The sequence below is a fragment of the Chaetodon auriga genome, chromosome 22 (genome assembly GCF_051107435.1).
Source record: "Chaetodon auriga isolate fChaAug3 chromosome 22, fChaAug3.hap1, whole genome shotgun sequence".
Lineage (NCBI taxonomy): Eukaryota > Metazoa > Chordata > Actinopteri > Chaetodontiformes > Chaetodontidae > Chaetodon > Chaetodon auriga.
In genome coordinates this window covers 9,006,070-9,019,995 of record NC_135095.1, presented here as the reverse complement: position 1 = coordinate 9,019,995, position 13,926 = coordinate 9,006,070, and the positions used below count along the sequence as shown (strand labels likewise).

Sequence of the window (13,926 nt, the reverse complement as noted above, 5' to 3'; positions counted from 1 at the left end):
CCGAGTTTCACACTGTACCACCTAATCTTTCTTAATCTCCCTGAGGCCATGAGGTCTTGTAGACGAGGAAAACTTGTCTGAAAAGAACCACACGCAACAAAAATCAAAAGTTTACAGTGTAGAGTCTTGTAGGCGATAACTTTCCCGGCGGAAAAACTTAATCACAGCGAAGCAAGGGGAATAAAATGGCCATGGAGCAGCACTGATTTTAAAAGTTTAACATAGTGCTTCTCCTGGGAGAGAGCGCGCACACACACACACACACACACACACACACACACACACGCACACACACAGAGAGGGCTGGTAGACGCTGCCTAAATGAATCACTGGTGTTGCAATGAAAGGGAATAGAAACACTACACTTCTCACTTCCCGCTGTGCGCACATTAGCACTTTATTGCTAAAGCAGCAGATAAATCAGATTACATGTGTTCACAATGTAAATTATGCCCAGAGCTTTCAGAAAGCCTCTTAAAAAACACAGCAGCCCACTTTAATCAGGCCCTTGAAGAGTAATTTAACAGAATCCAAATATGTTGTTGTTGCTTTGTGCCGGTCGGGTCGGATTCTCGGGAGACTTTTCTTTCAGGCTATCAAACAACTCGTCAGCTTTTGGATATGTTTTGTGTTTGACCAGGTGTTTCCTCAGGTCAGACGTGTTGCCCTGGCCGGCTTTTGCATTCAAAATATTGCAGAATTAATGCACTGAAGGCAGAGCATCGGATGCACTTGTTCACCTTGTTCATAACATTGCATAACCGGTTTCATAATACAAGTTTTGTTTTGTTTATTCTCTCACAGCCTGCGCTGGTGTATTTTGGACTCAATATCATGTCCATGTGTTGTTGTTTGACAGCTAAAGACAAGGGAGAGAAGAAACTGTTTGGCTACTCCTTTGTTCCTCTGATGCAGGAGGACGGCAGGACTCTGCCAGATGGCACTCATGAGCTCATTATCCATAAGGTAATAACTGTGTACCCTCACCACCAAGGTTTCCTCTGAACAACATGGCATCAAGCTGACTGTGTGTTTTGCAGGATATTTTTTTATTTGGCACCTGTACAGTCTTTAATATTCACCTTAATGTGTAATTCCATCCAAGGCTGATTTTGAATCAGCAGGATGTGATAATTTCACCGTTTTCGATGTGTTTTCACTTTTCGTAGTTGAAGTGTTATCATCTCAATAACAGGGCTGTGATCTGTATCGTATGCTAATTCAAGCCACTCGGCTTTTACCCGTGGGCCGTCCTCTTCCGCTCCTTGCGCGGCGCATCTGACGTGACATTTAAAAGTGCAATTTAAAAACAGAAGATCTCAGTCAACAGAAAGAAATAAGTTCACGGTCATCCTGTTTGTTGGCAAATTGCACCTTAGAGACTCTCTTAAGCGAACCCACTCGCTGTTTTGCTTCATACAGGTGTCGCCAAGGCTACGTCGGAGGGGATTACATACTGTATGTGATTATGTGAATCATTCGCTCTGAATGGCAAAATGCGGTCATCCTGTTATCGCATTGTTTGCTGCCACGGGCTGACAAACAGCTCACATCACTCCATTGCAAGCTGAAGAGCCAATGAGTAATGCCCACTTACGCAACATTGTCATGCTGTGGGGTTGAATTTAACTGCGAGCGAGTGTCAGCGGATGCGTGTTTGTGTAACAGTTGGTACTCAACTGGTTGCACAAACAACATCTCCTTTGAGTCCACTCTGTCTCTCTCTACGTCCACTCTCCTAAGAGACTCACACTCGTCTTTTCACACATCTCGGTTTCTGACACATCAAAAGACTACAGCAAATAAAAATGGCCAGCATCCCCAGTTAAAAGCTACTGCAGGACCGTCCTGGGTATAATTCAGAATAATTGCAGACTGCATGCTTTTCCTCTGCTGCAGGCGAAGGGTGTGTGCGTAAACCTCAGGCTTTTGCAGAGGACGGAAAAGCATGGAGTGCATGCGTTTTATAGGAAGTGAGGCAGAAATGCGACCGAAAGTATGATTATTTATTTTACTGCTCGCCATGTAGTCTTTAAAAACAAAAACTCCTCTTTTCATCGTCCTGTTTTCCTGTCAGGTGGCCAGATTTAGCCCTACCAGACCCCTCTAACCTGAGCCTGCCAGTTTGAGAGGACAACTCCGGTCGCCTTGTGTGTGTGTTCCCGCTGTTGAGAGGGGAAAAGGCCCAGTCTAATGCCAGATGGAAGTTGCTGAAAAGCTCAATGAAACTGGCATGGCCTAGTTTCTGCTCAGACCCAAAATAGACACAGTAGAATCAGTCCAAACTGTGTGGTGGCTTCAGAGCTCGAGCGGCCTCGGCTGTGCATTAAAGCTGCACACGAAGCCCCAAAATAACAGCAGAGTTCTGTGATTGATTAGCTTTACACGTGTCCCCGTCCTGACTGATACGCAGCGCACAGCCAATGAAATGTTCTCACAGGTTGGCACGAAAATGGAGCAGAACTATCACATTCTCGCGCCCCTTTCCTAAAAATCTCCCGTGCCAGTTCACGAAATGTGTGCTTTTGTTCCTGCTTTTTTTTTTCCAGTGTGAGGAGAATACCAGCTTGGCAGACTGCTCGCGTTACCTGAAGCTGCCATTCTCCAAAGCCAACCTCCCGTCCAACAACCAGACCCTGAAAGGCACCAAAGAGTCTTTCTGGATCACCAGCTTCCTCTGCTCCACCAAGCTCACGCAGAACGGTAAACTAGACTCAGCGATTAACATTTTGGCCGCTCGCCCGGTGAGGTGTTTTGCTTTTTTGTTTTTTTTTAGTGGATGCTACGCTCCAAGTCTTGTCACATTTCAAGCTGGAGTTCGCTTGTACATGAATACACTAGCTGGTGCTCCTGTGCAGCTCAGTGAGCAGAAGATCCAACTGTTACTGCCAAAGATGGTGATCAACACGTCACAAGAGGCTAACAAAATGGTTAAACAGCGTATGTTTAAGAAAAAAAACAAAACAGGAGGGACGAGTGTGCAAGAGAGTTAGTGACAGGATGGTGGGAATAGCGTCCAGTTTGCAGTGCTCCCTAATGAGCTAATAAATCCTTATGCCTTCAGAAATGCGCTTGCAGAGTGGGATCTGTATTCCTTTTTCTGCAGGTTTAGCTCATCACTGATCACGTTTTTATAGCAACAATACTCACAGATTGAAAAATAAAGTGTGAGTGCGGCAGAGGAGACGTTTGTTTTTCCTCCACTGAGCCACTGATGCATTCCAGACTTCACCAGGCACTGTCACGTTTTACCAGTCAACAGTATTTTCAGGCTGTAACAAAAACAGTGAATGATGAATCATTTTTTTTTTTTTTACCTCATTAAGAGGATGGTAGGACACATAAGCATAAAAGCTACAGGCCCAATTTGCTTGCAAAAGGCTGCTAATTCCCTGAATCCATTTGACGTTGTCTGTGAATTGATTACAGAAGTAATGCACAGCGTTTGATGACAAAGTATACGTGAGAGATTGGTGAAAATAGATGCAGCCGCGCACACGCGCACAAACGCACGCAGGCACAAGGCACAGAATTCGCACTTGAAGTTATGAAAAGACACACTTCAGGTTCAGCAGAATCCAAAGAGACAGCTAAAAGACTTTCTTCTCGAGGCTGATGTTTTATTCATGCGTGCGTCTGGGGACCCTGGCTCAGGAAGATGACTTTTTATCTCCTTTATCCCATCGCACTTGAAAATGTCATCAGTTGTTTGGATTCAGAGGAGTTTGGGGCCTATAATTGAAGGATGTGGTGATGCGTTGTGATCTGAGGTGCGCGCTGCTCTCATCATCCAAACAAACACGAGATGCATCCTGATCTTTTGCGCTTGTCATTTTTTGGTTTGCGTCTCCTTCATTCGCCGTTATATATCTCCCCCTTTTTTGTCCTGTCTCCAGGTGACATGCTGGACCTGTTGAAGTGGCGAGCCCACCCCGAAAGGATCAACGACAGCCTCTCTAAGCTGAAGGAGATCGATGGCTCGGAGATTGTCAAAGTAGGCAGATTCTCTGAAGTGCTCCCGCAATCCTGGCATTTGTAGTATTGATTGTTTTCTGATTTGATTTCAGTCCAGGAGTTTTTCAAGTTCAGGCTGAGAGGATGAAGATGTTCAAAAACTGAAGTTCATTTGATGCCCCAGCTCACGCATACAAACCCCCCCCCCGTGTTCTGCTCCGTTCCACAGTTTCTACAGGACACCCTGGACACTCTCTTTGGTATTCTGGATGAAAGCTCTCAGAGATACGGACTCAAGGTGTTTGATTCACTGGTAAGTAAGTCGTTGGGGCGATTTCCGCGGATCTTTTTGTGTTTTCTGCTTCCTCCTCTTCCTTCATGTGTCAAGCCCGATCTCGCCGTGTTTGAGTCAGGAAGCAGAAACACGAGCTATCCGTCGGAGAAAGATCTGGTGATGTAACGCTACAGAGCCCGCTGAACCAATCTCACCCCGGTTATGCTGCACTGCCCTGATAGAGCGAGTGATTGATCTCTCTGGCTCTCTCCCTCTCCATCAGTCTCACACTGACACATGAACACACTCTCACCTCTCAGCGTGGCGTTATCAGTGATGAAAAGGTCTAGCGAGCCGGGGCAGTCATCGGGTTTCCTTTTTTGTGGTTTCGAGATCAGTGGCAGGAGTTTGTGGGTTTAGCGTCTGTGGTCGAACAAATTCACCGCATTTCACAACAACCATCTGTATAGATGTCTGAATATGTTAATTCTCCTTTCCCTTCATGTCGTATCACTTCAAATGGTGTTTTTGTGTTCGCTTAGATGTTGAGGATTACTGCTTTCCAAACTACACACTGTGTAAGGTTAGCTGAACTCAAGCTGTGCTGGGCTCTAAACACTGTTCAAATTCAAATAACTTTACTTTAACTTTATTTTTATGTATTTTATTTTACAGATACCAGACACAGACTATATACGATCGAGTCACATAGTGAAATAACAACCATAAGAGTTGCACAGAAACTTATCTTCTATGTGAAGGAATTCTTTTTGATAATCCGTCCTGTCTGTTTATTTCCAGGTCCACATCATCAACCTCCTCCAGGACAGCAAATTCCAGCACTTCAAACCAGTCATGGACACCTACATTGAGAGCCACTTCGCTGGAGCTTTGTCCTACAGGTGTGCGGCCGTTCAGCGTGCAGTAACGCAGCCATGTGTCGTATCCTAATGACATGCTGTCTGTATCTCATGGGCAAGCAGTCAGAGGACCTGCGTCAGTGCAGAGAGGCAGCTCAACTCGGGCTCTGCTCTGTGATTTATTCACCAGACCAGTGTGAACGAAATGCTTATGGTGCCCCCTGGCTGATGTAATATGGAATTGTGCTTGCTTCCTCCTTCCCTCTCCTCCTCCTCCCATCCATCAAATACATACACACACACATTCACACACGTATTCACAACCTGCTGTTCTCGCCGGCTGTCTTCTTCACACTCCCTGTACCTGCTAAGATACCGTGCTGGTGCTGTCTTCTTCTCTGTAATTTTTTATTTATTTTTCTTCCCAGTCTTTTTGCATGCACCCACTCACACACACAGACACACGCACACACACACATACACACAGTACTGCTGTGACATCCATCTGCTTTAAACTCTTTATAACTGTGATATTGTTTCATTAGAAGTGTCACACCTTAATTAACACTAAAACGGTGCATGGATATCACTATTTTTCCTCATTGCAACTATCTTTAGTTATTAATAAGGAACCCAGGGTGTCATCCAGGCCTGATTACATTCTGTCATCACTATCTGCCTGTCACAAGCTTACTGCTGCATGAAGGGGATGCCTCTCATGGAATATCTGCCTAAATTTGAGTTTTCTTCTAAACTTCACTAATTTTAAATACTGAAGCACTGACTTTGTGGGTCATCCTTGCGTCATTATTCACAAGAGTTAAGATTCAAACCAGCCGTATTTACGAAAAACTAGCAAGAGTGGTCTCTGAAATTGACTTAAACTTTGTGCGATGAAGTGTTTCATGTTAAAACGCTGCATTGCCTCATCTGCGTGTTTGCTAAATCCAGTGAGAGAAGCTATGTGCGATGTAGCTAGAGGTGAGTGGTGATACTCTGTGTGTGTGCCTGTGTGTCTTCTCTAGGGACCTGATCAAAGTGCTGAAGTGGTACGTGGACCGCATTGTTGACGCAGAGCATCAGGATCACATACAGCAGGTGCTCAAGGTGAGGCGTTTGCTCTAGCGCAACACACACAGGCGCGCGGCATCAACACAGATACATCCAGAAACGCAAACAAACAAACTCTCTCCCTCTCACTGCCACTCCTGCTAATTTATCCCCCCCATCAGCAGCGAAAACATCGCGCCATCATTCATTATTCCCCTCCTCAATCCATTACGACGCATGCAATTTTAATCAGCAGAAATGCAATGCCTCTGGCGTTGGGAATCCACATCACATTATTCTAATGACTCACACTGTCAGAGAAGAACATTTGCGGCTTCTGGGTTGCGGTTTTCCCATTCGTCATTCATAGAATACATTCTGCACCAGAGGTAAATGTTACTCTGTCATGCAGTAAATAATATATAAGTGAAACCCTGCAGATGTGTTTGCAGGGTTTCCTCCTGTGAGGGACCTATAGAATGTCTTCCATGAGGTTTTTTTGAAAGCTCCTCCTTCAGGCAGGTTACATTTTATACCAAAAGTGTGGAGCTGGACGTCTTCAGATAAATTTGTAATGTTTTTAATCAAGAAAAGGAGAGCACATTGAAAGTACTGCAGTACAGCTGATAAATCTTGGTTTGGCATGGTTTAAAAATGTTTATTATACATATTTCATTGAACAAACTGCATATTTCATGAGCTAAATACATTGTCTATAGCATGCAAGGAAGTAATGAAAAATGTCCATCACAAGCTTCAAGAGCTTGAGTAAATTTGAAATGTGTTTTATTCATAAAAGACAAAAAAAATCTCCAAATCCTCACGTTTTAGAAGCTAAAGCAAGGAAATATTTGGCATATTCGCATGCGAAACAATTATTCACTCTCATTTCAACACATCTGTGCACCACTTTCTGATAAATGAAGTCATAAAAGTCAAACTCAGTGTCACTAGCAGAATTTCACATCCCATCATCCTTTAACCATCTTCACTGGAGGGGAAGTCAGACTTGGAGTGTTTTTTTTTTTTTTTTTCCATCACCGAACACCAGATGATAAACGATGATTGTCCTTTCCGTCCTGCAGGCCAGCGAGTACATCTTCAAGTACATCATCCAGTCCCGCCGCCTCTTCTCACTGGCCACGGGGGGCCAGAACGAGGAGGAGTTCCGGGTCTGCATCCACGAGCTCTTCATGTCAATCCGCTTCTTCCTCTCGCAGGAAAACAAAGGCACCAGCCCCGTCGCACAAACACAGGTGTGTGTGTGTGTCTGCGCGTCTCAAATCCTCTGTGCCTCCACAATCACACGTGTGCATCTCTGTGTGTAAATCTGCGCCTGTCCGTGCTTGTGCGCCGCACTCTGCTTTCCTTCTCGAGGACTCTTGCTAATGCAGTCGTGATAGGTGAGAAATTGTCTGTAATTGAATTTCATGCTGCCAGAGGGGTCTGGAGTCGGAGTAGGATTTTCTGTGGCAGCTTTCCCTTCTCCGCTGGGAGGTCTGCGCAGCAGGGTAGCCGCCTTCACTGATTTTTGAAACGAGACCAAAACAAACACGCTAAAGACGCTAAAGATAATCCTAATTACACACCAGGAACAGCTGCTTGCGTGGTTGTGTGCGTCTTCGTTTTTACCTCTGTAGGACCTGTGTGTGGATCTGTGTGTGTGTGTTGCTTTGTTGTGTTTCTCTGTGCTTATACTGTCTCTTCTGATCACTTCTCTTTAGTCCATTAGAGCGACACTCTCAATCGACTAAATCCCAGGTTGCTCTCAGCGCTCAAGTTAGACTGTGTGTATGTGTTGATAACATCTTCCCTTTATTGCTTTGTTTGTTTCACCCATGTGAATCCTGAACACATGTTTTGTTCCTGCATTAGGGAAAAATGCGTTCAAATCAGGTTTTCTTTTCACAGCTCAGTTGAACAGTTCTAACATCTGCTCAAGAAACCCACGCAAAGAGTTCAGTTATCAAAACCAGCAGTGTTTAAAACCCTCCGCTCACTCCGTACTGATTTCACCTCGGTGTAACATTAGCCACTCCAGTTGCTCCCTCTTCATGCCGCCAGGAAAGCTCCACTCCTGCCCTCCACTGACTTCTGATCCAGACTAATCTGTATTCTCATCACAACAATAGCTGTGGGGGGAGATGCACGCCGGGCTAATGCTAATCCAACGTAATCTGTGACATGTGGGCACACACGCTCTGGACAACACACATAAACAGTAAAGCCATGTACGCACCGTTTAGCACCTGATGTAGTTTTCATCACAGAATGAGGTAACAGCTGATGTGCCAAATTTCCAAACAAAGTAATGTAATTAGAACATATTTAATGCAATTATGCTAATTCAGAACAAAAGTAGGAGCTATGAAAGCAATCTTCTGTGACTCATGTCTGAGGCTAGACAGTAAATATGTACTTTCCCAACAAAACATCCATCTGCAAATAAAGGTATCGAGAGTTATGGTTGCCTTTGCCTATACATCACAGGATCTGGAATGAACTTTGGATCAAGCCCCTGAGCTGCTGAAAACTCACCCCTTATTGAAATTAGTGAACAAACACTGTAAAAGATGCATATTCGTACCTCGAAATGCTCTGTTTAGTCTAATTAGTGGCGTGAATGCTTTTGGCTGTCAGCACTCAACAAAGTGATTCCAGTCTTTGAGGGAAAGAGATTCACAGTGTCCCTTTAATTCAGCCTCCAAGTGATTGAACATCGCCCCGTTCTGCCTAGGCGGTGTTCTTGCGGACGTTCCCAGCAGTTTATGGCGAGCTGTTGAAGATCTTCACAGTGCGGGAGGTAGCTGGCTTCGTCAGAGAGACGCTGGGCAGCCTGCCCACCACCGTCCACGCTGACTGTCCCCTGGAGGCTGTCAAGCTGCAGTGCATCGCCAAGACGGTGGAAAGCCAGCTTTACATCAACCCAGGTGAAGACTTGTTCGCACGGATGAACAGTTTATGCACACTTCAACTAGACTACGTAATTGTTTTCTTGTAAACGCACAGGAAAAAAACATTTGCGAGCAAATAACACAAATACAAAAAACCTTGCATACAGATTCTGAACACACAGGGATAGTCAACAGCACAGAGGCAAGCAAACAGATTCGAACAACTAGACTCATCCAGAAAACGCAGAAAACAATCAGTTGCACTGTGTGTTTGTCTTGCTTCATGTACAAACAGGCTATTAATCCATATTACACTGATTGGTTGTGCACTCCTGCAGTGCAGCTGTTGGAGAACACCTACAGTGTACCTAACTCCGTGTCATTAAATTGTTCTTAATAAAGGCTGCGCACCGAGGCAAATTACTCAGTGTTTTATTTCCAGCATGCTCCCAAAGGCTACATGTAGCAGGAACAACATCCCCCGTGCAAATCACATTAATGTTACACAACACACTGGCTAACAGGCTGGCTAAGAACACCAGCTCTGTCCTGGGGTGCCCCCTCGACCCAGTGAAGGTGGCGGGAGAAAGGAGGATGATGGCTAAGATATCATCCCTGACGGAGACCATGTCCCACCCCATCTGACAGCACTGTGCAGCTCCGTCAGTGGCTGCTTCACCCGCGGCGTCCTTCCTTCCTGCTGCTGTCAGACTTTACCATTAACGCTGCAAAATTCCCTGCTGTGGGATTAGTAAAAGATTGTTTTATCTTATCTTATCAAAGAATCACATTAAGATATAGCTAATTATATTTAAGAAACAGTGTGTGTAAAACAAGAACTAATCCAGCCACAGGAGATTGGCTTGTGTTCCCTGTTATGTTTATTCTTTATGTATCATTAGGTCTTGATGGTACGACAACTGTGTGTGTGTGTGTGTGTGTGTGTGTGTGTGTGTGTGTGTATTGCAGAGTCACGGTGCATCCTGTTGCCGGTGGTGCTCCGGGTCCTCCAGGCGCACATGCAGGAGCAGAGAGACCTGGTCATGTGTGCCCGCATCCTCACCAGCATGCTGTCTCTAATCAAGAAGGAGGAAAATGGCACTGCAGTGAGTAGTTGTTCGCCATTATACAAGCCCGCCTCATGCTTAAGGGAATAGATTGACATTTTTGGAAACAGGAGGGAAGATTGATACCACATGTCAAACTACTGCTTGGAGCCAGTTAGCTTAGCTTAGCACAAAGACTGGAAACAGGTGGAAACAGCTAGCTTGGCTCTGTCGAAGGTGAAAGCTCACTAATTGACTCATATCTCATTTGTTTGAGCACAAAATCCAGAGTGTAAAGCGACAAATGATGGTTTTATTTGGGGGTTTGCAGTGCTCCATGTCATATTAGAGCGACTGTAATTTTTCCAGAAGCTCCGATAAATCTAACATGGCAACCATGATAATGAAGTGGCTGAAAACCAAACAAATATGGACGCCTCACGTCAGCCAAAGTCGTTAAGCTCGTTAAGATAATTAAACCTGAATAAAATAGTGTTATATTGTCAGTGCACAAAATGTTGATCCTCACACAACTAACTGTGTAATCATACAATAGCCTTGATGATACGGAAGACATCCAATATGACCTAAACGCAGCATAAGCGCCAGGCTGTTTCCTCACCAGCAGGGACCAGTGGTTGATTAAGAGGGCTTTAGATCATCGTCGTATGCCTTTTGACAGAGCCTGGCTAGCTGTTTCTCCCTGTTTTCAGTCTTTGGGCCAAGCTAAATTAACCAGCTGCTGGCGATAGCTTCATCATTAGCGTACAGATATGAAACCAATATCGATCTTGGTGTAGAAACTCAGCTTCAGAAACTCAGGGCGTTGACTCGAAGCAAATTTAAAGAGATCAGTGACTTTTACATTATGTTACGGATGAAGTGACTTTATACCCAGACACGATCATGTACAGTGAAAATGAATTCCTTTTGGTATTCTGCAAGACCGTACAAGCAAATTACCAACATAATAACTGGAAAATAACTTAAAAGGACGTCAAAGCTGGAGGAATGAGTCTTACAGCAATTTCCTCACCAATACATTGCAATAGCAGATTGCTTTGTTGTGTGTATATGGTCAATTAGTCTTGGTAACAAGGGCATTGGCAGCCGTGCAGTCCAGTAATGAGACCCATCCATTTAGCTATGGCCATTGTTGAAGTGGCAGTCACTCCGAGCTCTGTGTGTGTGTGTGTGTGTGTGTTTCTGATTTGTGCAAGAGTCTGGAGCAGTTTGGGATGCCTAGCTTGAACTGATCGCTGCCAGAGGGGCAGCTAGTGGTAAAGGCGTCCAGTAGGACACACACACACACACACACACACACACACACACAAAGACTGGCACCACATCTAAAGCAAAGTGACAGCAGTGGCAGCCAGTGTGCCAGTCTGAAGCTCCTTCTCATTATCGCTCTGTCCAAGACCTGTCTGTCTTGTCAGGGGTAGAGACTAGTGGGAGACGCGCACACACACACACATATACACACGCGCACACACCCATCAGTTTATCCTCCACTCTCTTTGAGTTGCTTTTAATCTTTAACTGTCACTTTCTCCTTTGTGTTCCACCTACTTTTATTCTCTTCCACTTTCCTCCTTCTCTGTTAGATTAGAATTTCCAAATGTTGCTCTTAGCCTTGAAACTTCATATTAGTCTCCACACTTACTGGTTCAAGACTCATTAAAATGAAAGTAAAATTATTGAGTAAGGACTCTGGCTCTGAGGCAGGATGACGTTGATCAGGATTCAAGGTTGTGCTGCTCTGGAAATAAGGAAAGTTGCTCAGCGTAACTTTAAACCGAAAAGGTTTTTTTTTTTTTCTTTTCTCGAATCTGTTGGTCAAATGCAAAGTGCGCTCACCTGTGATTCATGTGCATGTGTTTTGTCCTTTGTGTAGGAGCCGGTGGTCTCAGAGGAGGTGGAGCTAATTGTAGAGAGCCTGCTGGGAGTTTTACTGAGGACCATCCTGGAAATTAGCAACCGGCCCCAGCCTGCCGGACCTGCCATGAGACTCCAGTTCCAGGATGTCACTGTATGTGTGTTTCACCTTGTACGGCATGTGTCAGTCAGCATGTGTGTGTGTGCTTCCAACTAAAAATTGTTTTGGGACTTCATGAAATGCGCAAGAGTAATTATGGATTTTAATTTGAGTTGCTGCTGTGGCGATGATTCCACTAACATTATTAACATCACTGTCAATAATTAAGATTTATGTTATAATGCAGCGTAAAAGGGGAATAGGGAAGTGGATAATAATGACATCATCATCATCATCATCATCATCATCATTGTGTGATGATGGAGGATCAAGGAAGGGTGGAGGGTTGTTCCACTTGTGATCGAGCTACAATTCTTACCGGTTGTCAGTAGGGGTTAATAAAGGGCGTACTTTAAATTCAATTTGACAAAGTGCTTCCTTTCCTATTTCCTGCCGCAAAGGATTCTAAAGAGGATGTGAAAGTTTGTTTGCTTGTTCAGTTTGTTCTGAACTAATTTCTCAAAAAAAAAGACGGATTTGTTCAAATACATGTCACTGCTTTCTACATAAACCACAGTAGTGCGATTATTCAAGTAATTTTGGGGACCCCTGAGAACAATCGTCCACATCTCAGCATTAAATCCGATGCTCACACAGTCTTTCCCCTCCGTCTGTCCCTCTCTCTCTCGTTGTGTTTTACCCCTCAGGGAGAGTTTGTGGCATGTTTGTTGGCCCTTCTGCGACAGATGAGCGACAGACACTACCAGCAGCTGCTGCAGGCGTTCAGCAGCAAAGACAACCTGAGGGTGAGACCACCACATCCATCTCTCTCTCTCTTACTCTCTACGCGGGCACTGTGACCTCATGTGACTCTGAAAGTTCACAAATAACGAAACGAACAGCAGTGGCTGGATAATAGACTCCCACCTGCACTGTATAATGTCAAGTTGCCTCCAAAGTTACCTCTGTGCCATTGATTAAACATGAACTGCTGTCGAATATTAAAAGCAAATTGAAGTCATTTTAATTATCCTCCAGTAGGAAAATGTGATTCTGCTGGTTAGTTTCTGTAGTTAGCGAGTTGCTGGGTAGCAAGTGTGCGGGTGTAAAAAGGTAAGTAAGGCAGAGTGGTGCTTAAAGGAGTGAGATAGGAGTGCTAGAATTGGATTCATTGGTGTTTATTAAAATGCCTGCCAGCCAATTACAGCGTTCGTTCAGACCTCAGCTCACAGTGAGAACACATCGATGGCACATTGCTTTATATTTAGCCATTCCTTGGCCTATGTGTGCACTGGCATATGCAAATTGGATAGAGACTAGAGAGCGAGAGAACAATTGCCATATTTTTATTTTGTTTCTCTATTCGATATTCTAATGTGAGCTCGTCTGTGAAACATTTCTTTTAACTCCTGCCCTCTTTGAGTCATCACTCTGGCTCTCCATCTCTCTCCACTCACTCACTGCGCCTGCAGACAACCGTATGGACACACTCGTACATGTTCATATAGTGTACCTGTAGGTATTCATGAGCTTTGTATTCTGCGCTGCGAGGTCAGCGGTGGCACGTTACACAATGAGGAAGACGAGCAGAGAGACAGAGAAAGCTAATGAGGGCACAAGTTCATTCCAGTGAGAAATATCAATTCGCTGACTGTCAGAAAAAGGTCATCGGCTCCTGTTAGCTTGAGAGCTCTTATTTGAGAAAGACTATTTCTGTGTTTTAGTTCTAGTACTTTTATCACAAGTATCCAGAGTAAGTGTGTGGAACAGATCGAGCAGCCGCTGGCCATGAAACTATTGTTTCAGCACCATGGAGAGAGACATAAAGCGACTGCCTTTGATTCCATACTGCAGCAATAATCCTTAGATT

General features: G+C 44.5%; 1 protein-coding gene across 11 annotated transcripts in view; it reads left to right on the top strand.

Moving 5' to 3' along the window:
• Window positions 1-13,926, top strand: part of dock4b (dedicator of cytokinesis 4b) — a 104,679-nt gene that overhangs the window by 57,530 nt on the left and 33,223 nt on the right. For all 11 annotated transcript variants that reach the window (XM_076722558.1, XM_076722553.1, XM_076722551.1 and 8 more), the window contains exons 16-26: window positions 860-966; window positions 2,550-2,703; window positions 3,897-3,994; window positions 4,184-4,267; window positions 5,030-5,130; window positions 6,114-6,195; window positions 7,224-7,394; window positions 8,876-9,068; window positions 10,002-10,138; window positions 11,976-12,110; window positions 12,764-12,862. In XM_076722558.1, coding sequence (XP_076578673.1) covers window positions 860-966; window positions 2,550-2,703; window positions 3,897-3,994; window positions 4,184-4,267; window positions 5,030-5,130; window positions 6,114-6,195; window positions 7,224-7,394; window positions 8,876-9,068; window positions 10,002-10,138; window positions 11,976-12,110; window positions 12,764-12,862 — 1,361 coding nt within the window. The remainder of the gene's footprint in view (window positions 1-859; window positions 967-2,549; window positions 2,704-3,896; window positions 3,995-4,183; window positions 4,268-5,029; window positions 5,131-6,113; window positions 6,196-7,223; window positions 7,395-8,875; window positions 9,069-10,001; window positions 10,139-11,975; window positions 12,111-12,763; window positions 12,863-13,926) is intronic.